The following is a 26,995-nucleotide window of genomic DNA, read 5'->3' as shown; positions in this document are numbered from 1 at the left end:
AACCTTGTTTAGTATTATATTAGTGCCTACTAGATCACTACGGATTGTTCACCAAATTTGCAACAGAAATTTCCAATCATGCCTAAAATATTGAACATAAGACAAATATTGGTCATTATAGTGGAAAATGAAAGTAACGTTTAGCGAGCATTTACAAAAAAGTAAACCTGATTTTTCTCTCTTGTTTACTGTATAAAAGAAAAATTAGAAGTTACACACATTTAATCGGTCGGTGAAAAATAATTACATTCCTCAATTAATTAAATATATAAAATATACATTATTATATATAACACATATGTATATGTATACTGACTATTATTTTTGTGGATGAATAATGTATATAGTATCGAGAGCTTTTTTCCCTTTCATTTGCCTGCCTTAATTAACAGGAACTTACTTGCATGGTTAAGCAACTGAAGGAGTACTTGAGAAGGTTCATGCTAATTAATTTTGTTAAACTAGTGTATAATCTCTGTTAAAAGTTTGCCTTTTTCTTTATAGAAATAATAAATGGAAACCAAAAAGAGGGGTGAACAAGGCTAGTCCAAATAAGCTAAAAAGTTGTAAGTAGTGTGAGGAACACAATGATTAACAATAGGGGGGAAGTTAAAGCTATATTAAGATGAGACTGCATGCAATTATGACAAGTCAAAGAAGGTGACCAATATTCACCATATACCACCTTTCGCCTAATAATGTTGGTTCAGGTAAATATATTTTTATCCAAAATAAATATGTAGTCCATATTTTAATTTTTTTTATTTTAGTTTACTAAAAAGTTAAAAAAGAGTATCGATTTTCCTAATTTAATTGATAACTCTTTAATTCAAAATGTCAGATGACATTTTAGATTTTCGACACAAAATTAAATGATAATTTGGTATACTTTATTAAGCTTAAAACGATAAGATTTAGGTTTAAGTTTTGGTCCAAATCAAATTAAGACCAAAAAATTATAGGATACCAAGAAAGTAATACTCCCTCAATCTCATTTCTTGTGTGTTAGGTTTGTTGACCTTGGGCACGAATTCAAGAAAATTAGTAAGGAAAAATTTTCATTTTATGGTCATAAATTAATTAATGTATTGATTTTTATTTTTTAAATTTTGTAATCTTAAATGAATTAATGAACCAAAATATACCTGAAACCTGTCATGTAAATGCTATACGTGATGTTTAAATTGAAGTAAAGAGTAATTACTACTAAATAATATAAAAAGCAACATTCTTTTTCTTAAACGGACTAAAAAAACACATAAAATTGAACATTGAGAACAACTACTTTTAAATTACTCAAACAATCCTTTTGATTAATATCTCAAATAATATTTTAATAGATATGTCAAAATTTTGAACGACTTCAAATGAACTGATCGAAGATAATAACACAGTTTGTTTTGCTTCTAGATTTTGTATATATCTATCATGGAAAGACATGTGGTGAATAATGGACGAATGATTCCTTCAATATTTTTAACTAAAGGTATTGAATTCGAATCTAATAAAAGGAAAAAAAATCTTGATAAACAATGGTTTCTTCTTTATAATTTCTGCTCGATCGACTCAAATGTAAATTAATTAAACAATACATTTAAAATATCGAATGCTTATTGAAAAATGGGCAAACAATTCAAATTCTGACAGTTTAGATTTTAATTATAGAAAATCTTGACATTTTACATAATTATTAAAAATCTTAAATTTGGATATATCGTGATACATAATTAGCTCTCGATACATCCAACAAAAATACATTTTTCTCTTTGTAAAGATACAGAATTAACTCTCGATACATTTTTTTCAATTTTGGGTCTTTCGAAATACATAATATATCCAACAAAGATACATTTTTTCCTTTCTAATGATATATAATTAGCCCCCAATATATCTTTTTCGATTTTGGGTCTGTCGAGATACGTAATTAGTTCTCGATACATTCAACGAAGATATACAAGTAGTTGAAATTTTTGTAATTACTTTGTAAGGATCAGAATTTGTATAAATATGGTAGATTAAGGTGTATGTTTAAGTTACTTTTCTTAAAAAGAAAAAAATGTCCATCTATATATGCAAGCACATTCAAAGCTGGAGTTTGTTTTTTTTCTAAATTTGTTTTTAAGTGGTGGTTGGGGGGATACCAAGAGGACAGAGTACGTAGAGAAGAAGAGTCAGTTTCGTTGAGCTGATTTTTATGACACTTAGTTTTCATGAGCTAATTGGATCTTTCTTCCTTCTTTTATAATCAACAGCTTGTTGTTTTGTTCTTGTTGCAAGTGCTTGCATGCCCAACTTGTTTTCATTGCAAATGACAATATGACATGCATCACCTTTATTTAATTTCCATTTCCCTTGGCTTTCTTTTTGCACCATTAACACCTCTATTTTGGTACATGCTTAATTGGTTTTGAGTTTCTCATAGAATATAGTACATAGCTGTATATGTTAGATTCTAAGTTATATATATCTCCAGTGTAATTCTTTTTTCTACTGTTAGTTTGATTGAAAGGTATTACTAATATGTAAATCTTGTTAAGATCTGAAATTGTGATCTTAGAAATAGGATAAATAATCTGCCATAACTTAAAAAAAGTGGCATGATGAAGTAATTACACAATTAAAAAAATTACATAACACCACAACTTATCTTTATTAAATTACATAAAATCCTACCATTTTGTTAATTACCTAAATTTCTCTCTTTTTTCTATTAAAAAAACAGCCGGATACATCTACAAACCCATAATTTTTTGGATACATAATTTTAATTTTGTATCTCCCTTTGGTCTAGTTAATTCTTTATGTATCTTGACCAAATTGTTTAAGAAATAGATGTATCTCAGTAATCACAATTATGTATCTCAACTTCAAAACTATGTATCTGGATGCTAATTATATATCCGAGAAAAATGAATTAATTAACTGCTACATTCTTATGTTCAAAATTATGTATGTCAACTTTAAAATTACGTATCCAAATGTTAATTACGTATTTAAAAATTATAAAATAAAATATTATTTATAATTTAATAAAAAATAAAAATAAAAAGAAATTAAAGATAAACATGTTAGGATTTATGGAAGTTTTACCAAAAAATAAAATAAAATCTTATACACTGATTAGTAAAAAATGCTGGGACTGGCCGACCCAATTGACAGATTAGTGTAAGGATTCTTTTGTTAAAAATTAGAAAATGACATTAACCGGGCTGGTGCTCCGGTGGGTCCAGCGCTTCTTGGGCCCAACCAGGCCATTCCGGTTTGGGTTCTTAAGGAGCGGACAACTCGACTCATTTGAGGGGTGTATATATACATATTAAAAATTACACAAATACACCACTTATATTTTTAATATTATAAAAAATTTCAACTCTCTAAACATATTACAAAAATTCAACATATACACAGAATCCTATGTATATGTTGGTTATGTTATGTCTATTAATAGAAAGAGAGAGTAAAGTAATTAAAAAAGTGGGAGAGAGTATAATTACTTCCAAAAGAGTTGATATTTATATTATTACAAATTACTTTTATTAAAGTAGAACAGCCCGTCACTTCTTTACCTATCACCTTTTTACTGCAATTTCAACTTTGTCTAATTAAGCTATTGTAATTCTTGTTCATAAGTTTTCACAGGTCATTCATAAGTCTTTATTGAGTTTTTCCAACAAAAAAGTTACTTCCTAGCTTAAAAGTAGATTAAATTCAAACCCCAAGGTAACGGACAAAATCATACCTTTGATTGCCAAAAGTTTCTCTTTGATTCAACTCCACTTACCAATATTTTCCACTCCCTCAAGTGGAAATAAAAGATGTTATTACCCTTTTTCAAATAAATTGCGATCAAGTATACGAATTCTTATTATTTTTGGTTTAAAAAAAAAAAATTGGATAAAGATCATCTGAAAAATATTTTTAATTTTTTTTTTTTCTGTAGATTGTCTCCTCCTTACCCCACTACGGTTCCAATATTTATTTAAATTATACATATTTACGTATAAATGCTCTTGAACTAATAATTAATTTCTTACTTACAAAGCACCAACCACTAATCACTATATATATTTGTTACATCGGCCTTTTGCTATGTTAAAAAGCATCTTTTGTATAGCTATCAACTTTAGCGTTTACTTGTTCCATATTGTATATTATTAGTTGGCGAAGATCATTTGGACATTGATTGGACTTTCAAACAATGAAATTAGAAAATTTTTTGTCACTTTCAACTTTAAAAAAGAGCCCAAATCATAAAAAAAATGTTAGTATGTCTTAATACTTGGGATTGACTTTTTTAATAAGAAAAATCATATACAAGGGAAAATGAGTCCTAAAAACTGTTTCCAGATTCAGATTGGCATGAAAACTACTGTACTAAGTCAGGTAGCTAAATTTATTAGGAAAGATATATTCTATATTTCAAAAATTGCTAAAGTAATTTAGCCAGTATTCTTATTGGCTCTAAATGGTTTTATAATTTGTTGACAACCATGAAAGGGCACCTGCAGATTTAAAAGAACTGAAATCATGAAGAAGATGACCATTTACACCATTTTATTATTGGTAACAGGATCCGACTCCTCTCCATTTTTACACTCTTTATTTTCTCCAAGTCCCATCTTGATTGATGACGCATGGCTTAATTAAATTGAATGGTTAACTTAGCATTGAGGTGTGTTTCAATATAAAAGAATTGATAATTGAGGTATGAAACATTGGAATTCGTGTAGAGGTGACAGTTTATTTAGGCAGCACAATAATTGATAGTTAAGGTGTGAAACTCTAAAAAAAAAAGGTTATGATTTAGCGGTATTTTTCACCATTAATCCATTTAGAATGGAAGGATTATTACTCATCATACTTGAGACACAATACTTTTGTTCCATCTTCTTATTCATGCATCCTCTATACTCTTAACTATCAAATTCCATTATCATTAGAGGAAGCAATTACACACAGATTATATTTCCTCCTGCAGCTAGTACCTGAAGTTTCAGTAACATCAACATCCTCAGGCTTCATCCCATGAGGCAGCTTCCAATTGAAATAGTAAATAAGTTGAGCTAAAGGTAGCTCAATAGTTGCTAACCCAAATAAAATTCCAGGGCACATTCTTCTTCCTCCACCAAATGGTAAATACTCAAAATTCTGTCCTATAAATTCCATATTCGTATTACTATCAGAATTAATGAATCTCTCTGGTAAAAAGCTCTCAGCATCCTCCCAAAATTCAGCATCTCTATTTATTGCCCACGCATTTACTATTACTTTTGTTTTTATTGGTATGTGATATCCATTAATTACACATTGTTCCCTGCTTTCACGTGGAAGTAACAAAGGAAGTGGTGGATGTAACCTCATAGTTTCTTTGATTACTAATTTAAGGTAGCTAGCTTGTTTCAAATCAATCTCAGTTACTTTGTTTTTACCCTTGAGGATTCTTCTCAATTCTGTTTGTGCCTTTTCCATAACTTTGGGGTTTCTCATCAATTCAACCATTGCCCAATCAAGAACTGTTGCTGAAGTTTCAGTTCCTGCTAAAAACATGTCCTGCATATATAAATTCAAAAATAATATACTTGCAACTTCCAAAATTATAGACATAACCACAAAATGATACTACCTCGTTCATCTCTAGTGCCCCCTCAGTAAAAATAAATGTTTCATGCTACATGTTCATTACGCAAATTAAGATTCGATCTATTATTCTTTTCTCATACTGTCCGTAACATGCATTGTTAATAAGGTTAGTTTAGTAAAATACATGTTAAATTAAAACTTTTTAAAGGGTCGTATCAGATCAACATGAGTCAAGTAATATTAAACGGAGGGAGTATTATTTAACTTGAGGATCGTTTTTGACATGTTAAAATTATCTGCACCGAAGGGAGAAATATCATAAAACTAAAGAAATGTCATCTCACCAATATGACTGCTTTTATATTGTCTGCAGTGAAGGGAAATTCAAGATTGCCATTTTCTTGAAGTCTTAATAGGAGATTCACCAAATCATCTTTTCTTAATGACTCTTGTTGATCATCATTCTTTTGATGATTTTGTAGCTTCTCATTGTGCTCTTCTATTATCTTGTCAAGCATCTCGTCAACCTCTTTGTGAAGCTTCACTAATTTTGCTTTTGTCCCAGTAATGGCTTGCAGAAATTTGAGTGAAGGAAACACCTCACTTATGTCAAAACCTTGTTAAATCAAAAAAATGGTTGTTCAATTTATAAATTTGATTAGCCAAACACAAACTGTTACTACATGAAAAAAAAAGTAGTATGTTTTTCGAAAGAGACTTTCTACTAAAAAGTGCTTTTCAAAATAAGTAAATTTTGAAAGATCGGCCAAGCAAAAAATTACACTAGAGTGCTAGTCCCTTCGCCTATATATGATTCATGGAGTATTAATTAGTAGCACTTAATACCCTTTAGGTCAAAAAATAAAGGCACAATACATAAATATGCCCTTTAGTTTGGCCTCAGATTACGACCTTCAATTTTGAGTATGCACAAGTGGGCACTTAAACCTGTATAGAGTCGAACAAGTAGACACATATGTCCTATGTGGCATCCTACGTTGTCAATTCTTGTCCTATATGGCGTCTTATGTGTATTATGTCACATAGGATGTGTGTGTTGACTTGTTCAACTTTATACAAATTTAAGTGCCTATTTGTGCACATCCAAAGTTGGAGGTCATAGATGTGATTTGAGGTCAAGTTAAAGGGCATGTTTTTGTATTATGTTTAAAGGAAACAAAAGAAGTCCAAACCTGTCACCATTGAAGACATTTCCTCTATCAAAGACATGAAATATACTGATTCTTCTTTCCACCTCTTCCCAAATGCTGCTCTACAAATTACAGCATTTGTGAGAGCATACATCTTTTCTGTAAGGTTGATAATGGATCCAGATTTCGATTCAAGATATTCAACAAGATTTAATGCTTCCTCCTCCCTAATAGAGGCAAATGATAGAACATTCTTTGCACTTAATAGTTCCAACGTGCACAATTTACGCATTTGTCTCCAGTAATTTCCATAAGGTGCAAACGCGATGTCTGAATAGTTGTAACTCAAAATCTTGGCACTTAGAAGCTCAGGACGATTTGTGAAGGCAATATCCTGAGTTTTTAGTACCTCTTGGGCTACCCGAGGACTCGAAATAACAATCGCAGAGATCTCACCAAGCTGCAAGTGCATTAACGGACCATGCTTTTTGGCTAAGTCTCTAAGAGTTTGGTGAGGTAATTGGCTTGCAATTAAATGGTGAATGCTTCCTATGATAGGCAATTTCCATGGACCTGGAGGCAAGTTTAGAGTTGGTGATCTTTTTGATACTACTATTGTCTTGGATAAGTACTTCACAGTGAGAATGAGAAGCAACATGGTGAGAAAAGTGAAGAGAGAAAGGGAATAATGTTGTAACTCCATTGTTGAATGAGAAAAAAGTTTGGTTGAATGTTACACTTTTTGTAGGCATATTTTTGTTCATTTCTTGGACATAACGTTTTCTTTGAAGTTGATTTCGATGATAAAATATTTTTACGTGAACCCAACATTACCTATTTCATGGTCTCTAGCTAAAGTTACGTTAAACATAAAAATTGGGTCACATTGTATTACTTCTCTTGAAATAGCATTTATCGTTCGAGATTCACATGGAGATAGTGACGAGGAACAGCACAAAAGAAATTGCGTGTCGGATTTTCCAAATTTAGGTGGCAGTAAGGAATTTTGAGTGATTGAAACTTTTCTTTAATCATCGAAATTTCTTTATACACTGTTTTTGATACTTTAAATTGTTAATTATTGTGATTAACGGTAGTAGTTTATATTTTGTTTTCAAATATAGTGAGAATAAAATAACACAATGAAGTGGCAAATGGACAATAGAGTTAAAATAATAAGAGCTGATAGCTGTCAACTTTACTAGAAAAACTTGATATTGTTACTTTATTCTTTAAAATTAAAGAGCCAAAGAGCTTGGGATCACAAAATATGAGTAGAATGTTGGTGAATCAATGAAAATCAGATGCCCTATAGCAAATCAGCATAAGCTTAATTATAGCTAAACCTTAGGGAGCACCATACGCAAATCTCGATTCCATGATGACTCATATTTAATTTCGTTTGCATGCAACATTTGTTACTATTTTGAGTCATATCTGATCTGTGTTACCTTCTAGTATCATTCTCTAATTCACCCATGCATCGAATTTGATTTTTATTCCATACAAATATATAGTAGCATGCCAAGTGATTGAACCTTTGGTATAGATTTCAAATAATTTTCACTTCATTTGAAATTTATAAAGTTAGAATTAAAGATAGAGTTGTGTTTGGTACCAAGGAGGCCATGCTAAAAGACGTAATAGTGAGCCCTTGCTAAGTTGCAACACTGAAATGTCAAATATTCTCCATCTTTTTTTTTTTGGCTAATAAAAATAAATATATATTTACTTAATCTGGAAAATAACAAAAAGAAACTGTCGTAATTGACACTGCGATAAAGAATGTTTTTTTTTTGTTATAAAAATGACTAGTTTAGTGACTCTGGTGTGATAAATTAAAAATAAGTGATAATTTGTGAGTACTAAATAGTTGATCACTTCAACCAGCCAATGCTGTATAGCTATTAAGCTCTTGATTCATATAATTTGAATCAATAACAAAATTTTCTAATAAAAGCATAGTAAAGGGATCCATAGTTAGAAAACAAACAATCTTCCATCAATACAAACCATATATAAGTACATTCTTGTTGATGCAAAATCCATACAGAGCATACATTATTCTCAACAAGCTAAGCCAAGAAAAGAAAAACTACCAACATTTACACAGTTCGTTTCCCAGTGCACAAGAAAACCAAACAATTGAACAATGCAAAATCAAATCCAACCGTTACCTCTAATTTTTCTTATTTCCCATGGTAGCAAGTAGTAGAGTACTACTACTATACTCAGTTCCATGCATGCAAGTGATCGCAAACAAGCAAACCAAGAAATGTAACACCGGTGAGCAAAAACGTCAAGCAACTGCTCCATTGATATAAGCAAACATTAGTAGCTAGAGAAAAGTATTCTAGCAATCAAAAGAAAGAGTCTTCTGAATCTTATAGGCAAGCGATTTTCTCAAATTAGCGAGCTGAGTGTTATCTTGCTCAATGGAGTCAACTTCCCAATTCAAATCGTTAATCCCAGCCATTAGTGACACAATATCCTCATTGACCTCTTCTTTCCTTTTTGAATCTCCTCCCTCATCGTACACCACCAATTCCTTGCTCCCAGCTGCCAATGATGTTGTCAAATCTTTTTTGTACACCAGATGAATTCCACACCTCCTCACCTTGATCCATGGCTCTTGTCTCAGGCTAATTGAAAGGCAACCACAAACCTTAGACCAATCTTCAGTTGTGAATCTGGGGAAGAGGAGACGAAAAAGATGGAAAGAGATATAAGCTATCCATAAGTGGTCGGCTTCGCTGACCTCCCCCATCTTTGAAGCAGCAGATGCTGGAGCACTTTCAAATGTGTATTCTCGGTGGTTTGGACTAATCAACTTGAAGGTAACACCTAGTTTTGATTTTGGAACAAGGCGCTCGAAAACAAATGAGAATGCAACCCCTGCAATGTTATCTTGCCATTCTGTAGGTAGCTGGACTGAGATCGAGCGACCCATTTTTTGATAACCAAACCAATCAGGGATTTTTCCTCCAGCAATTGCTATACTAAATTGACCATATAAGGTGGAGTGACCCTGTTATACAGTTAACAAAAAATTCAAACTTTCAATACTTTATTTTGAAACGTAATGATTTCATCAAGTCAGGCACTTGTGAAATAGTATCCTGAAGACATGCATACCTGGAGAAGCAAATACAGCAACAAATCTGCAGCAGCAATGCTGGTTTTCTGGCTTTGTTGGTACAATTTGGAACAATTGAAAAATGAGACCTTCCTCAAGAATGCATGTTGCGGTGAAAGATTTCCAAGACTCTGCAAGGAAAGGCACTCATTTGCCTCTATCACTACAATACTCCAGGGAAGATCAGGCAAGGCTTCAAGGCTCCTGCACTCGTCCAATTTCAGGACCTTGAATTGCGGTAGTCCAGATATTCTTGAAGGAAATTCTTTAAAATTATTTCGGCTCAAATTTAACTCCTCCAATGAGGACAACTGCCAAATATCAGCAGCAATTTCAACTACCAAATCGGAGTCACTAAGATCTAGTTTCTTCAAGACACTCAAACCAGATAACGATGGTCGTGATATTTCTGGCTTCTTATTTCTTGCAGCATTTGAATGTCTTGTGATGCGTCTGACATTTGGCAGTGAGGTTAACTTTACATTCAAGCGAAAGCTAAGACTGCTTTTCCAGAATGCAGTATCCTTTTTCTTTTTCCTGCATCCACTGAAAGAAAGGATTTTCAAGTTTTCCATCTCAGAGACGGTTGATGGTAGCTTGATAATTGCAGTTCCATCTACAAGTAGTTCTTCTAAAGTTTCCAATTGGCCAAGGGTTTCCGGCAATGTCTCAAGTTTCGAACAGCCAGAGAGATTAAGAGTCCTGAGACATCTCAAACCACAAATACTGTAAGTTATACTTTCCAGATCTTTGCAACTGCTGAGGTTTATGGACACAAGGCCACTGAGATTTATGATGGACTCGGGTAGCTCCTTAATTCCAGTCCCTTCCAAGTGAAGTTCTGAAAGCTTCGGTATTAAACATATGATTTGAGGGAAACTTTCAAGTTTTGTGCAGTCCCAAAGAAGAAGTTTTTCCAAAGACTCGAGGTGTATGTTTTTCGAAAGACTCCTTAGCTTTGGGCAGTGAGACAAATTCAAGTACCAAAGCCTTGTAAGATTTCCTAGTGACTCGTGAACTCCTACCAAGTTCTTACAGTTGCTCAGGTTCAACTTTTCAAGATATGGCATTTGGCCCAAGTTTGGGGTGTTAATTAACCCTTTGGAGTAGCTGAGATTCAGATACTTCAGCTTGTCAAGATACTGTTTAAATCAAGAAACAGATAAAGAGTGAGAAAGAATGATATATAATTTTTTCGTTTTAACATCACATGACTCTTTTCATTTTTTGGTAAAAGTCTTTTTGTGAAATAAGTGACTTCTTTTGCCTAATTGCAAGAGATTAATGAACACTCAAATTAAGGTAGATATTTAGTTTGTAATGTATTTGACTTCTGATGTTTTTAAGATTGAACACTCTTTGTAAGTAATCTTTGAAATAGTGGTCACTCTAACGAAGCAAAATATGTAAAAACAATGTTTAAGAGGGCAAAGGTACCTTATCTTCTGGCCACAGTTGCGAAATTTTGCCATGAATTAGCGTAAGTCCAACAAGCTTTTCTCCCTCGAAGTCTTGTGGGAGTGAGGTTGAAGGGAAGTTGTGCCAACTGAGCCATTGTAACTCATTTGGAAGATAACTAGGACCTTTTCGGAAGTGAGCATTCTGGATTTTCAGAAGTCGGAGATTCTCCATACCCTTTAATGCTTGTGATCCTAAGTTCATCTTCTGCTTTTCCGGGTACACTAATGTTATTCCCTCAATTGCTCCTGTACCCTACAAATTTAATAAGAGGAGTTACAAGTAGTTTTTATTTTAATAGAAGTAAATTTTCTACAAGATTAATTCAGTTTATTCAAATACTCTCTGGATGTTGTCCAATATATCAACTAGGTAGTGTAAACTTACTGATTTCTTTGACATAACATCACATATGTCGTCAGGAATCCACAACCTGCTGAATTTCTCTTTACGGCGAACCATGTACCAAGCGGTTTCTTGGACTAAATCATGCATCTGGAACCTGTCATCATCAGATATGGATAGAAGTGATCTCTGAATAAGTACTGGCACTCCAATTTCAGGTTTGAAACCGAAAGCTAGGAGTTTTCTGGTGACGGGTTCTCTTCGTTTCCCCTTGAAGAAACAAGCAATATCAAGCAATATTTGCTTGTCTAGATCACTCAATGCATCAATGCTCAATTTAAGCTTCCCTATCACATCATCATGGGGAATTTCTTTCAGCCTCTTCAACTCGCTCTCCCATTCTGCTTTTGCTCTTTTATGTAGAAATGAACCCAAAACTTTGAGAGCCAATGGGAGGCCCCAAGCACATTCCACGACTTGCAACGCTAGATCATTGAAATCACCTTCCGGTTCACCTCCCTTGAAGGCAAACTTGTTGAAGAGCGTCAAAGCCTCATTACTCCCTAAAAGGCTAACTTCGTACACTTGATCCACCCCATGAGCCAATAGCAACTGCCTGTTTCTAGTAGTGATGATGATTCTGCTACCAGCTCCGAACCATTCGTGCTTTCCAGCCAAATAGTCTATCTGCTCATCTTGATCCACGTCGTCAAGAACGATCATCACTCTTTTATAACTCAACCTATTCATTAGGAAACTGGTGCTGGTATAAAGATTGTCTTTAGTCTCTTTCAATGTCTCAGAAAACATTTTTTCTGACAAAGCCTGCAGTCCGAATTTTGTTGAAACTTCTCTAACATTATCAAGAAAGCAGACACCTTCAAACTCTTCCTGAAGCTGATCAAAAACAGCTCGTGCAATAGTTGATTTACCAATGCCTCCCATACCCCATATCCCGATTATGAGAACATCAGCCTCAGACTGCATATTCAACATAGATACAACTTTTTGGACATGGGGTTCTATACCGACTAAATGATCAGCAACTTTAGGTCGTACATGACCCAATCTTTTCAAGATTGTCAAAGCAATCTGTCTGATGCACCTTGATTCATGCCTGAAAGAAACATAAGGAAGTAGTGTCAGATTTGCAATCCAAATTTTAACTGGTGCATCATGCAGTTCAGTTTCCCTTGAATCCAAAATTCAAGCATTTTCCACACGACTGCTGTAAATGACCGGATTTGATGCAAGCTTAAACAACAAAATGCCAAACCGTTCTTTTAAACTCAAACTCAAGTAGAGTCTGGCCTACTATTGAGAATACAATTAAATAATAAAAATGTGTTCTCCGTGATAGATTAAGTTTCTAAATGAGATAGGATAGTCACACACTTCAACACGGTATTAGGCAAAGCTGCCACCCATTATAAAAATAAAAGTTCCGCATGGTTTCTCTAATAGCTTAAACTTTATATAATATGATTATACAAATTAACAAGGTTTTAGAGCAGGCAAAGATCCTAATATCGAATATCACCGCCATCCATTAAGCAATTAAAAGAGAGTATTACACACTTCAACACCTACCGAACACTGGTTGAAGATATACCTATTGGAGGCACACTACTGCATTGCAGAGTGTTAAGAGTTGTGACCCGAATTTTGTTGATCCGATCCTAAAAAGTTCCGGTGCGACTCATGTTTGTGATCTTTCATGGGGTCTATGGTGGTAGCATAGGGATTGGGTCTGGGCAATCCCCAAGCCCACCACTAATCCAGTTGGGGGTGCGGGGGCGAAGCCCGTGGTATGGAAATGTTTTTGGGCCTAGGACATTTAATGAGTTGTTTCGGGTTGTTCTAATATACACAAAATTGAGACTATTGTCTCCACATTATACTCTCTCCATTATAGTGAATTCCTCTACCTCTGCCGTAGTTTTTCCCGCAAGTGTTTCCACGTAATTCTGTGCGATCTTATTTTTCCTTTTGCTTGTGGTTTGCATATTCTGTCCGATTCATAACACAGAGTACAATGTATAAGCCTGGTTTGATCTCCATGCAGGGAGTTTCATCAATTGGAGCAGAAAGAGGAAGACAGAACGCTTGACTCTGTATTTTGGTGGTGGAGAAAAGAAAAAGAAGGGAGTATTTTTTTTTTTTTTGAAAAAAAAAGTAAATGTCAATTTAATTAATCGTTTAACATTAAATAAAATTAATATTTTTAAAATATTATAAATTATAATTTTTATATAAATGTAATAAAATAGGTATTTTAAAATACGTACTCAATATTTATATTATTTAAATAATAAAAAATATTTACATAAACCGAGACATAGGTATATGTTTTATACAAATATGCTATGTGAACAACATTGATTGGACTGTTTGCATTGGGTGAGACTGTTTCTTTCATAAATGGAGATTTCGTCCCGAGCCTTGAATATTTGATATGGGTAGGTATGTGAAAAAATAGAACCGATCGATAAATCGAATCGATAAAAATATTATTGGTTTATTGTTATTGGATTATTGGGTTAATGATTTTTTAATAATTTTATAAAAAACATTATTGGGATATTGATTCGGTTCAATTTTTTCTTATTGGGTAAACCGATAACCCAATAAGAAAATATATATATATATATATGACTTATTAGATATTTCTCTTAATTTCTCTTTAATCTCTACAAATTAACAAACCTATTATTTCAATTATACAAACTCTTAATTTCTCCTAACAACATTTAGTTCTAACTTAAAGATTCTTGTAAATTAAAACACATTATGTAGGATTTTTGTTTGCAACTAAGATTCAATTATTTTTCATGTTAGTTAATTACTACTATTTCTATTTTATGAGTATTTTCTTATCGGTTAAATCGAAACCGAACAGTTAAAGACTAAAAAACGATAAACCGGAAACCGATAAAAAATATCTTATTGATTTGATTATTGATTTAGCATATTTAAAAACCGAAAACCGATAAACCGAATCGATAGTATGTAAAATCGAACCGAACCAGCCGATGCACACCCATGCTAACCAACCATCAAAATTAAAACTAAGGTAGTCACCTAGTTTGCTTTGTTTATATTGCTGTTCTGGTACCTTACGTTGCTTACATTTCTTTTGAGCCAAGATTCTATTTAATATAATTTTTTATATTATAAAGATAAAAATAAGGTCTCGTGTATATTCTATCCTTTTCAGATATCACTATTAAAATTACACTGGGTACGGATGTGTTGTTGGTGCTTTTCTTATATAGAAGTTTTCTGCATTGAGTATTTATTGTATAATTTATCTTCCCGTTGTCAATTCGTGAATAGAACTTAAAAGAGTTGAGTTTTCACTTACCCATCTTCCATGTGTTGGACGTCAAATCCAGATATATTAGCAGCATCCTTTAAAGCATCCCTCCATGTCTGGATCTTATTGTTCTCACCTGATCCCTTCAAATTCTCTTCATGTTTAGCAAATGCGTCTCCATAGCTACCCTTGTGTTTTCTCACAACAGAAGGATCCACGCTGTAAAACACTGGAATCAGCGTTTGTCCCCTCTGCTTGTTGCACTCAACGATCTTCGTCAGCTCCTCTAAACACCACGATGAATCTGCATAGTTTTTCGAAAAAATAACAACTGCAAACCTCGATGTTTCTATAGCGTTAAGGAGTTCAGGGGAAATGGATTTTCCCCTCCTTAACTCTATGTCATCACGAAATGCATGTATCCCTTTTTCGTGAAGCGTCGTGTAGAGGTGATCGACAAAGCTCTTACGAGTGTCCTCCCCTCTAAAGCTCAAGAAAACATCGTAGGACCAACGTTGGGATGTTTGATCATGAGTTCTGTGAGAAGAAGACGGGTTGTCTTCTATCTCCATCCTAAAAGGACGAGGAATTTAGAATGCTTGCATCTGCAAGCAACACCTTATAGAAAACTGATTTGCCAATAGGCTCATGTTATCTACCTATATATACATGAAGTTTTGTGCAACTTCAGTGAGAAGATTGTCGCTTCTGGTGTTGCATGGAGTTTAAGTACACATGTACACTGATTTTTTTTTTTACAAATTTTCAGCTGGTATATGAATATGACATATAATTAATGTATAAGCACTATATAATTTCTCTAGATAACAATGATCAGTGTGTACGCTGGTTATATATAGATCATATACTTATTTGTTATGTTACACACTAGTTAAAAATGTCAAAGATTAATTCCTTTCTATTCTTTCCATGTATCTGCAGTAATTAAAATTTAAAAGCTTAAAACATAACTATCATCATGATAAAAGCTTCAGTCATAATTAAAGTGAAAATGATCCGCTTGCAAATTGCGTATTAGAAAAAAAAAACAAAAGAAGATATTTTTAATGTGTAAAACTGAAGATCTATTATGTGTATAAATATAAAATCTCTTGCAAGAATGATGCAAAACAAATTTGAAAAGAACTAGAAAATATGTAGAATTTCTCCCTGAAAAATCGGTGCATTGCTTTTGAAAATGAAATATTCGTATCTTGAAAATTTCCAGTATATACCAAAATAGTACTGCTCGTAATCTAGTACAGTATTTTATAGGAGTTGTAATGGTACATACTCAATTAGTCCTTTTTGTTCTTTTCCTCATCTACTAGTTTAACTCCATACACTTGGGAAACCTTTTCTCTTTCTCTCTTTTTGTGAGTGATTATGTTGTGTATTTTACTTTTCTGTTTTCTAACATTTTATAAAGAAAACAATCATTGCTCTCCCTTCCTAGAGATGGTGACGAGTTCTTTACTTGCTTAACTTCCAAGTTCCAAAGAATATTGGGAGAAAATGCAAAATATATAAATTAAAAGATAAAATTGGGACGGAGACTTGATTTGTGTTCCTTCAAATATGCTAAAGGCAAGTTCACTTTTATCTTTCTTATTGATCGAGTTACCTTAGCTTTTTAAATTGTTCTCTTTTTTTTTGGGTAGGGGTGGGGTTGGGGGATTGGTTAAAACTTGGAATCTACTCTATTAATAAGATGCATTCTAGCGTTAATATGGTAGAACTGAGCATCCAAGAAGCTTTTTATTTATTTTATACTCCCTCCGTTTTTTTAAAAAAGGATCTAGTTTGATTTGACATCGAATTTAAGAAAATAAAGAAATTTTTTAATCTTATAGTACTAAATTAAAATTATATTAAATGTACTAAAATATCTTTTAATCTTGTGTTCTTAAACATGACACTTGAAAAGTTAAAATTAAAATATTACCAAAAAAAGAGGTGTTTTTTTTTTTTGTAACAAATTAAATAGAAAAGTATGCATTCTGTTTTAAACGGAGGAATTAATAAGAAAAGGAGGTTTAGAAATCCTTTTATATCCTTCAAGATTTCCTTTAAGGATTATTCCTCTTTTTCTTTTATTTTTTTTTTGTTTATTTTTAACATAACTAACAAATTAATAAGAATCTTGCTTTTCCAAAATGAGAAAAAGCTAAGAATTTTATATCCATTAGAAATTAAATAGATCACATGGCCCCTCGCTATTCCCTAGATATCCATATAATTACCATTCTTTCTTTTTATCCTATCTTGTGAAGCGTCATTGTCATCAATTTCATATTCCACTGCCTTCGAGGTCACTTCAAGTTATACATGGACTTGTGACATCATGTATTCTAAATCACATTATGCTTTATTTGACATCATAAATATAAATGATTTCACCTCAGTAATCCAGTACGTATTATATATTTGATTCCATCTATAAATCTCACTTTCATGGAGTGGGAACCCAATTCTTAAGGCCCCAGATGTCACAGTTCAAGGAATTTGTCCCGAAACACAGCATGAAAATTTCTTCAACTTTAGCCTGCAAATTAAGCAAATGGCAGACCTTATAAATAGCCCATAGACCTCATTCATTTTATTGCATTCACCAAGAGATTAAAGAGTAGAAACAAAAGATTTTTACAAAAAAATAAAAATAAAACAAGAACAGTCAGATCATGGCAGAAGTGATCCTCCATGTTTACGATATGACCAAAAGTGATGGGAACGAGGCACTCAATTTCGGTGTAGTCCAAATGAACAAACTCCTCAAAGACGGCATCTACTTTGGTGGCATCTTCCACACTGCTGTACAAGTTTATGGCAACGTTGAATGGGCCTACGGCTCCTGTGAGAAAGGCAGCGGGGTTTTCAGCTGCCCCGCTGCCAGAAACCCCAATTACACGCATCGCGAAAAGATTGTAGTGGGCAGAACAGAGTGCTCTCCCACCAAAGTCAATCAAATCTTGAAAGATCTTCGCGATGCATGGCCTGGCAGCAAGTACAACATGGTCTCGAGGAACTCAAAGCATTTCTGCGACGACTTCCTGGAGAAATTAGGCGTCCCAAAGCTTCCAAATTGGGCTAACAGGTTTGCTGACATTGGTGATTTTGCAAAGGAAACAGCTGGGACTGTGGTTAAAGCTAAAGACAAGGCGCTTAACATTGTGTTTCATCCAGTTGATTTTGCTTTCAACTTTACTGCTGCTAATAAAACCTCTAAAGCAATATATAGCCCCAGTGAGTTTGGATTCAGCTTGAATTTTGCTGTTAGAAATTTCAAGGTCGCTGCACCTGTCCGCTCCGATCAGGCTAATTAGGACTAGCTAGAAAGTATATAATATATACCGCTACTCGTTTATGATGCAGTTCTATTTGCATGAACTATCGCCATATTCGTGTGAATCCTCCAAAATATTCTAGAAAATTTGACATGAGTTAGTCATTTGCAGAGGATCTGAGCAAAACAACTCCTTTTGCTTACTAGTACTACATTACTACTTAGTAAGTAGTTATTGCTACTAGTGTTCCTCATTTATAGCTAAGATTATATGAATAAAAACTGTTTGCATGATGATAGAAATGCATATAGCAACTGTTACGTACTCAATGAAGAGCATTATGAAAATGGAAAGGAATTAATTACTTGAAGTAGCATACTACAAGTCTCCCATCTCTTTTTCATTTTCAATATTGATTTCTAGCAATCAAATTCCATGTTCATTACAGGTAGCAATTACACACAAATTATCTTTCCTGCCGCAGCTAGTACCCGAAGATTCAGTAACATCAACATCCTCAGGTTTCATCCCATGAGGCAGCTTCCAATTGAAATAGTAAATAAGTTGAGTTAAAGGTAGCTGAATAGTTGCTAACCCAAATGAAATTCCAGGGCATATTCTCCTTCCTCCACCAAATGGTAAATACTCAAAATTCTGTCCTATAAATTCCATATTAGTACTACAATCAAAATTAATGAATCTCTCTGGCAAAAAGCTCTCAGCATCCTCCCAAAATTCAGCATCTCTATTTATTGCCCAAGCATTCACTATAACTTTTGCTTTCATCGGTATGTCATATCCATCAATTACACAATGTTCCCTGCATTCTCTAGGCAGTAACAGAGGAAGTGGTGGATGTAACCTCATAGTTTCTTTAATTACTAATTTAAGGTAGCTAAATTGTTTCAAATCACTCTCTGTTACTTTGTGTTTTCCCTTGAGGATTCTTCTCAATTCTGTTTGTGCCTTTTCCATAACTTTGGGGTTTCTCATCAATTCAACCATTGCCCAATCAAGAACTGTTGCTGAAGTTTCAGTTCCTGCTACAAATATGTCCTGCGTGTATGCATTTAAAATTACTACTTGCAACTGGTTGGTAACTCGTTATCATGTGACATAAATATATATCTTCTAATTCTAGTCTACAAAACTCGGATTCAATTTATTTAAGACTAAAGGGAGCCCGATACACTAAAGCTCCTACTACTAGGATCGATTGTACACAATCTTGCCTTGCAATTCTGCAAGAGATTGTTTCCAGACCTCCTAGTTACATGACAACAATTTACTAGTTACTTAAAGGCTTAAGATGGAGTACTGTAAATAAGAAAGAAAAAGGAAAAATAAGAAATCAAAGACATGTCACCAATATGACTGCTTTGATATTGTCTGTACTGAATGGAAAATCCAGAGTGCCACTTTCTTGGAGCTTTAATAGCAGATTCACCAAATCGTTTTTTGTTGACGACTCTTCTTCACCATCCAGCTTTTGCTTGTGCTCCTTTATAATCAGGTCAAGTACTTTGTCAAGCTTTTTGTGAAGCTTCACTAATTTTGCTTTCGTCCCAGTAATGACTTGCAGAAACTTGAATGAAGGAAACACCTCACTTATGTCCAAACCTATCATTAGTAAATAAAAGAAAAAAGAAAAAGGAGCAACCACATGAATTGAGACAGAACGGTGATTTTCATTTTAGGACGGACTAAAAAAGAAAGTGTGTCGGGTAAATTGAGAAAGGAGTAGTAAAAGACTATCCTTTAAACAAAAAGAAAAAGGTCCAAACCTGTTATCATTAAAGAGAGTTCCCTTATCAAAGACATGAAATATGCTGATTCATCTTTTCTCCTCTTCCCAAATGCTGCTCTACAAATTACAGCACTTGTGAGAGCATACATCTTTTCTGTAAGGTTGATAGTGGATCCAGATGTTAATTTCACAGATTCAACAAGGTTGAATGCTTCTTCCTCCCTAATAGTGACAAATGACTGCACATTCTTTGCACTCAATAGTTCCAACGCGCACAACTTACGCATTTGTCTCCAGTAATTTCCATAAGGTGCAAACGCAATGTCCGAATAGTTATAACACAAAATCTTGATACTTAAAAGCTCCGGACGATTTGCTAATGCAATATCATGAGTTTTTAATACCTCGTGAGCTACACGAGGACTCGAAATAACAACCGTAGGGATCTCACCAAGCTGCAAGTGCATTAACGGACCGTGCTTTTTCGCTAAGTCTCTCAGAGTATGGAGAGGTAATTGGTTGGCAATTAAATGGTGAATGCTTCCTATGAGAGGCAATTTCCATGGACCTGGAGGCAAGTTTAGAGTTGGTCTTTTTGATACTATTGTCTTGGATAAGTACTTCACAGCGAGAATAAGAAGCAATATGGTGAGGAAAGTGGCAGGAGAAAGGGAAAATTGTCGTAGCTCCATTGTTGAATGAGAAAAAAGATTGGTTGAATTTTACACTTTTTGTAAGCATATTTTTGTTCATTTCATTCATTTGAAGGGAGCCTCGGAGTAACTGGTAAAGTTGCTGTCAGAGGCGGATCCAGAATTCGGAGTCTCCGGGTGCTAAGTAGACTCATCGGTCCAATTTCATATAAAGTAAATATAAACGCAGTCGACTAATTCATGTGTTTACTTCTTTCGATTTTGAACCCTCTTCAATTTTGACGCTTTTTTTATATGCTAAAAAGAAAAAGAAATTTTTTTTTTTCAAAGTTATAAAGGGTTGTGGGCATTAAGAAAACGGCGGAGTGATGAGGCTGCAACAAGTGATTGACGAAGAAATTTGCTGCGATGGATGACTTACAAAGAAATCCAGTGAAGTGGAGGAGGAAAAAAGAAGCAAGAAGTGTTGGACATGTTTTTTCTTGTCAGAGTTTATAAGAGATAAAGAGAATAAAAATACTCCATGCACTAAGTAATTATTTGAATTAATAATAAATAAGAGTAAAGAAGGAACATAAACTGTACATTAATGATCTAAGAGTAAAAAAAGAACATAAACTAATTAATCATTTGAATAAATAATAAATAAGAGTAAAGAAGGAACATAAACTGTATATTAATGAAACTTTAAAAGTCATTTGCCACTGGCACCGTGGACGACTTTTAGTCTTTGGGTGGCAAGTATATTGTTTATACATAATTAATATATAGACCTACCTATATATAGAGTTTCCGTCAAAGTTTACAGGTAGCGTGGCACCCTCACGGGCCTTAATAGATCCGACCCTGGTTGCTGTCATGTGACCAGGAGATCACAGGTTCAAGCCTTAGAAACAGCCTCTGGCAGAAATGCAAGGTAAGGCTACATACGATACATCCTTGTGGTGGGGCCCTTCCCCGGACACCGCACATAGCGGTAGTTTTAGTGCTTTTTTTTCTTTTTTTTTGTTCATTTCATGGACAATTTATTTGACACACGCTTTCTTTGAAGTTGATTTCGGTAATAAAATATCTTTGCATAAACCCCACTTTATTTAGTTAATGATCGAGTGAAAGTTACCTTAAACATAAAAATTTGCAATTTGTATTACTTTAGTTCTCATGAAAAGCATAGGGACAAGACACAAGATTCTAATGGATGACAGTGAGGAGCACCAGGATAAAATTATATATATATATTTCATTCATGGATGGTTTGTTTTACCTAACTCACTTTGATTGAGTGAAAATAACAAAATGAAATAACAAATACAAAATCGGATTGAAATATAAGATGATCGAATAGAATATAATGAGCCTGAGTTCAGGTCACTACACCAAAAAGGTGTTTAGCGGCGATACATTTTCCTTTTAGTGGCGCTACTTTTTGTCATGAATACATTACCAGCAATGTCACTGCATCCAAGGTCTCAAACTGCTTTAGTGATATTTATTTAGAAATTTCAATGTTGTTGCACGTGTCAATACGCTCCTAACCATATCTATTTACATTAGCTAGGGACTAGGGAGTCCAAAATAAATGCTGATGTCAGGGGGATTGGGCCACAGGTGACAAAAGAGTTTTAAAATGAGGTGTAAGTGACGCAAGTCTTAATTATTAGTTGGAGCTGATAATTACTTTATTATAGATTAAGAAAGTTGGGAAAGTTTGAAAATAACCCAGAAGTTTTTAAAGTTATACTTTGATCCCAATGTTTACCTAAAATAACGGGAAACGGAGGAAAAAAAGGTGTCTTTCTCTCTTTTCTCATCCATTGTTGTTTTCTCTCTCTTAGCGATTTTTGTGGTTCATTGTTTCTGCTGCTTTATTCATCATCTTCTGCTTCATTATCATCATCTTCTACTTCATTATCATCTTCATCTTCTTCTTATCGACCATTTGTTGTTGTTGTTGTTGGTACAACGCTACTGCTGCGATCTGACCAATTTCTTAGGTCAAAAGTTTGTTTACTACATCACTTTGCACTTTGGCATTACTTCATAGGTGACTTTGGTAAGTAAAATTATGATTTTTATTCGTATTTGTCATCTGGCTACACTTCTGTTTTTCCAACAATGGATAGAATCCCGATCATGAATCCAACATAAGTGCCCACAATTTAAACAGATCAATCATCTGGTGCATCAGATAAGTAATTTGTTGCATCAGAAGATTTATCTATTGCATCAGGATGTTTATCTGTTGCACCCGACTAATTATCTGTTGCAACGAATGATTAATCTATTTGGAACAACACAAATCAACTCCTGCCACAAATCCAACAGATAATCAATATGTTTCAACTCTTGCTATTGCTATTGGATTCAAAATTATTCCTTACGTTCAATTACCCGTCCCAAATTTCCTAATTCGGTTTCTCATTTTACTTGTCTTTTTCATTAATCAAGAAAAGATTTAAAAAATCCATGTTTTGCCCTTTGCATTAATCACTTTTTCTTCAAATTAAAATGAAAACATCATTTAATAGGGGTACTATACGCCGACCGACGTTAAACGCTTTCTTCTCTTATGAAATTTCGATTGAATAGCAAACAATGGTTATTTCAAACACGTCTACTGTCCCACCAACTGATTAGTGGGTTATGGTAAACGAGACATGTTATTAATTATTTTTCTTAATCAATGTGGCATCTCAATTTGAGACGGGTAATTTGAGACGGAGGGAGTACGAATTAAAACGTCAGAGCCAAGCAACAAACTAGTCATCTGTTGAAACAGACTATTTATCTTTTGTATCAAACTTCTTATCTGTTGCAACATGAGTAATCTATTTTGAACAACACATTAACCCATGCCACAAACCAACACATAAATCTTGCTATTGCTACTGGATTCTAAATTATTCCTTTTTACGTCGAATCAGAGACATGTTTGTTGGAAAGATAATAGACAGAATGAAAATTAAATATGGATTAAAACGTCAAAGATTAAACATAATTTTTTTGTTAAACAAAAACAAATAAAAATACATATAATAGACTAAAGAAAAATAATAATCTAATTATTATTATTATTATTATCATCATCATTATTGCCAGCCGGCCAATCTTCAACCGGAAGTAGCAAGGCCCTCCTCAACCTGTGTATCTCGTGGAGCATTCTTGCTCTAACTCCTCCCAGTTCCCATTGCAGGTCACGAACTTGATTCCAAAGTTCATTCATGGCGTCTTGCAGAAAAGCAACGTACCACACTGGATCAGCCATAATCTTCTAGAGTGTAATATGAAAGACGAGATGCAATAAATAAATAGAGTGTAGTTGAATGAACGATTGAGTAAGGAAGGACCTATTTATAGAGGATTGAATTTGAATGAGCGGCAAAAAGGCGCGACTATTCACCTCCATTAATTAATTACATTTTTTATTAAATTAAGAAAATAAATATTGTGATAAGTCATGACTTTTCAAATTATTATTATTAGTTAGTTCTTTCCAAGAATCGTTTTTATTGAGTTGTGCCAACAGATCTATAAATGTTGCATCAGATAACACATCTGTGACAACGGATATATCATCTGTTGCAAAAATTATAAAATATGTTGCATCAGATAACCTATCTGTTGCAACATATAATCTAACTGTTCACCTCCATTTATTAATTACATTTTTGATTAATGTGAAAGTAATGACTTAATTAATTTAAGAAATATTGTGATAAGTCATGACTTTTCAGATTATTATTATTATTATTAGTTCTTTCCAAGAACCGTTTTTATTGAGTTGTGACGACAAATTCGATATCGGTTGCATCAGATAAATCATCTGTGACAACAGATACAACAGATATATCCTCTGTTGCAACAATAGTGAACCTGTTGCATCAGACAATATATTTGTTGCAACATATAATCTACTTTTTTTAAAAAAAAACTATCATCATATCATTAATCCAAATTTGCTTAAGTTTTTATTTTATAAATAAAATAAAATACCTTTTCAAATTCTTTAGTAAAATAATAACCATTTTTATTTTCTGGCAATAGATTGTATATCTGTTGAATCTGATAAACCATCAGTTGCAACAGATATACCATTTGTAGCAACAAATAGACGTTCTATATTGATATTTTTTTTTATTTCTTCTAACAGCTGATACATCAGTCGCAACAGATGGGGAATTTGATGCAGCAACACTGATGAATGTATGTGTTTTTGTTTTAGACAAAAAGTCACGATCGATCACCTTGTTTTTCTTTTTCTTAACAATCATCATCATATAAAGTTAATTAATCCAATATTGTGAATTTTTTTATTATATAGTAAATAATTTTAAAAAATAAATTCAAAAATAAAAATGGTGAAAAGTCACGATCAGTTATTAAAATTAAATAACCTATTCTTTTATGGTATAAGTTGTGTTTATCATTTGTTTCCTTATTATTTATTTATGAAACATCTTTCATATTGAATAATTGGAAAGTCATGTCTTTTTCACCCTTTCAATAACAACAATAATCCCTTTTTATTAATAACCGTCAGGTGCAACCTATGATCGATCTGTCATAGCAGATTAACCTCTGTTGACACAAATTTCTCAATCCCTACCACCAACCATCGACATGTTGAGAACAGAGAATAAACAAAATGATTATTAAATACTAAATAAGAATTAAAAATTCAAAGTCGAGAACAAAATGAAATGAATGTTCATAGATTTTTTAACCCCTTGGGTGGATCCAATATACAAAAGGAGGAAAATACATGCACTAAAATAAAAAACATTACCTAATTATTATTACTGCTATTATTATTATTATTATCAATCGGACATTTTTCATCCGGCAACCTTGCTCCGAAGTCAGCCAAATCTCTCTGGAGTTCATCAAATTGCCTTTGAAGTTCACGCAAGGACTTTATATGAATATTCTTATACGAATCTGGATCATCCATATTTGTAAGAAGGGACCTATTTATAAATTATTGTATCTCGGAAAGAAAAGAAAATTACTTTAAAATAAATCTAACAGATGGGTAATCTGTTGCAAAATATATTCTTTCTGTTAGATAACTTACAATATACTGGCAATCTTTTGCAATAGATATATATATCTGTTTGATTTCTCCAACAGATATGTCATATGTTGCAACAAGTTGATCATTTGCATAACAGATGTCTCCAATTATTTGACAATATAAATAGATGTGTCATCTGTCGCAACTAGCTAGTCATCTGTTTATTCAATTTAAGCCATAGATGGGAAAGAAAGAATAATGTGCGTGCAGATGGATCCACTATCATGTGTGGGAGTTAAGTATGTATTACTTATAAGGTCGTCGAGACAACACACATAAAGTACAATGTTTTTGTGAATGCAATTTTTAACTGATTAGGGCATTGATCATTCAAACAAGATCCTACATTGTACTGTTAAGTTTGATGGGTTCAAAATTGATAAGGCTGAGGACCTCATGAAGATGGTGCAGATACCCTGTTACGAATTACTAATGGTTGTTGCTCGTGTTTATGCGTGTCAAGTTTTGAGAAGGGATTAATATTTGTCGTCACTGTCTAGAACCAATAGCGATTGGACTCAACTTTAAGTGTGCATTGGACCCTTAGAGATCCCTCGAAGCCTCGTACTGCATCAAACAAGAACGGAAAACCAATAGAAATTCCCCTGGTCAAAATTTATATGGTTGGGTTGCTCACTTAGGGTGATAATTATACTCCAGAAGGTGCCGTAGGAGAATGACTTTGAGGGAAAATGAGTGGTTGATGGAAGACTATATCATCTGAGAGCTAATTGAAGAAGAGACATAGGGTAGAAACTAACTTCTAACGAATCTGGCCGATGGAATTATCTTAAAAGATGCAAAATCTGAATCAAGTACAAATATAAAAGTGTATCCGGTAATGTAATTTTGTCTATTGTCTCTCTGAAAGTAAAATAATACAGATGGACACTTTGCTAGGGAGCTGTATGGTCGGGATTATCACCTAGATAGAAAGTAGGAGAAGACCAACAAAGCAGCCTCACGGGCATCGGGGGTTGAAACGATATACAACAACTCTAGAAAACTTATGCCAACAACAACTGCAGTTAAAATAAGAAATCTAAGCAAAGGCGGCAATTTCTGAATTTTAAATTTCATCCCATGCCTTCTTGTTTGTGTTTTCAATCAGGTCCACTGCCGTTGACCTGATCGAAATCACAAATGAGATTGAAAGGCAAATAGAGTATCATTACTTCCTTAGCAATATGGATTAATTGATTTTATTGTCTTGCCTTAGCATTCTTTCAACATTCCTTGGAGAAGATCAGA

The 26,995-nt window shown here is 33.6% G+C and overlaps 4 protein-coding genes across 6 annotated transcripts; 1 reads left to right on the top strand and 3 right to left on the bottom strand.

Moving 5' to 3' along the window:
• Window positions 1–4,251: 4,251 nt before the first annotated feature.
• Window positions 4,252–7,503, bottom strand: LOC107861282 (premnaspirodiene oxygenase). The gene is made up of 3 exons (XM_016706626.2): window positions 6,774–7,503; window positions 5,925–6,196; window positions 4,252–5,550 (listed from the first exon to the last, which is right to left on the bottom strand). The coding sequence occupies exons 1-3, from the start codon at window positions 7,432–7,434 to the stop codon at window positions 4,921–4,923; spliced, it is 1,563 nt and encodes a 520-aa protein (XP_016562112.1). The 5' UTR covers window positions 7,435–7,503; the 3' UTR covers window positions 4,252–4,920.
• A 1,208-nt stretch (window positions 7,504–8,711) lies between these two features.
• Window positions 8,712–15,630, bottom strand: LOC107859728 (TMV resistance protein N). 2 transcript variants are annotated; one of them, XM_016704817.2, is made up of 5 exons: window positions 15,035–15,630; window positions 11,713–12,787; window positions 11,305–11,580; window positions 9,867–11,009; window positions 8,712–9,759 (listed from the first exon to the last, which is right to left on the bottom strand). In XM_016704817.2, exons 1-5 carry the CDS (start codon window positions 15,556–15,558, stop codon window positions 9,085–9,087), a joined length of 3,693 nt encoding a protein of 1,230 aa, XP_016560303.2. In that variant the 5' UTR covers window positions 15,559–15,630; the 3' UTR covers window positions 8,712–9,084. The 2 variants fall into 2 exon arrangements, with proteins under 2 accessions (XP_016560303.2, XP_016560304.1); XM_016704818.2 differs by lacking the exon at window positions 15,035–15,630 and adding an exon at window positions 13,283–13,820.
• Window positions 15,631–17,667: 2,037 nt separating this feature from the next.
• Window positions 17,668–18,646, top strand: LOC107859727 (deSI-like protein At4g17486). The gene has a single exon (XM_016704816.2). It carries the CDS (start codon window positions 17,668–17,670, stop codon window positions 18,307–18,309), a length of 642 nt encoding a protein of 213 aa, XP_016560302.1. The 3' UTR covers window positions 18,310–18,646.
• LOC107859726 (premnaspirodiene oxygenase) lies at window positions 18,642–21,398 on the bottom strand. 2 transcript variants are annotated; one of them, XM_047407135.1, is made up of 3 exons: window positions 20,055–21,398; window positions 19,718–19,890; window positions 18,642–19,326 (listed from the first exon to the last, which is right to left on the bottom strand). In XM_047407135.1, the coding sequence occupies exons 1-3, from the start codon at window positions 20,707–20,709 to the stop codon at window positions 18,697–18,699; spliced, it is 1,458 nt and encodes a 485-aa protein (XP_047263091.1). In that variant the 5' UTR covers window positions 20,710–21,398; the 3' UTR covers window positions 18,642–18,696. The 2 variants fall into 2 exon arrangements, with proteins under 2 accessions (XP_047263091.1, XP_016560301.1); XM_016704815.2 differs by having other exon boundaries at window positions 19,637–19,890; window positions 20,055–21,392.
• Window positions 21,399–26,995: the final 5,597 nt, after the last annotated feature.

The sequence above is a fragment of the Capsicum annuum genome, chromosome 2 (genome assembly GCF_002878395.1).
Source record: "Capsicum annuum cultivar UCD-10X-F1 chromosome 2, UCD10Xv1.1, whole genome shotgun sequence".
NCBI classification, from domain to species: Eukaryota; Viridiplantae; Streptophyta; class Magnoliopsida; order Solanales; family Solanaceae; genus Capsicum; species Capsicum annuum.
Note: the sequence above shows the minus strand (reverse complement) of the source record. Positions and strands in the feature narration are given on the sequence as shown.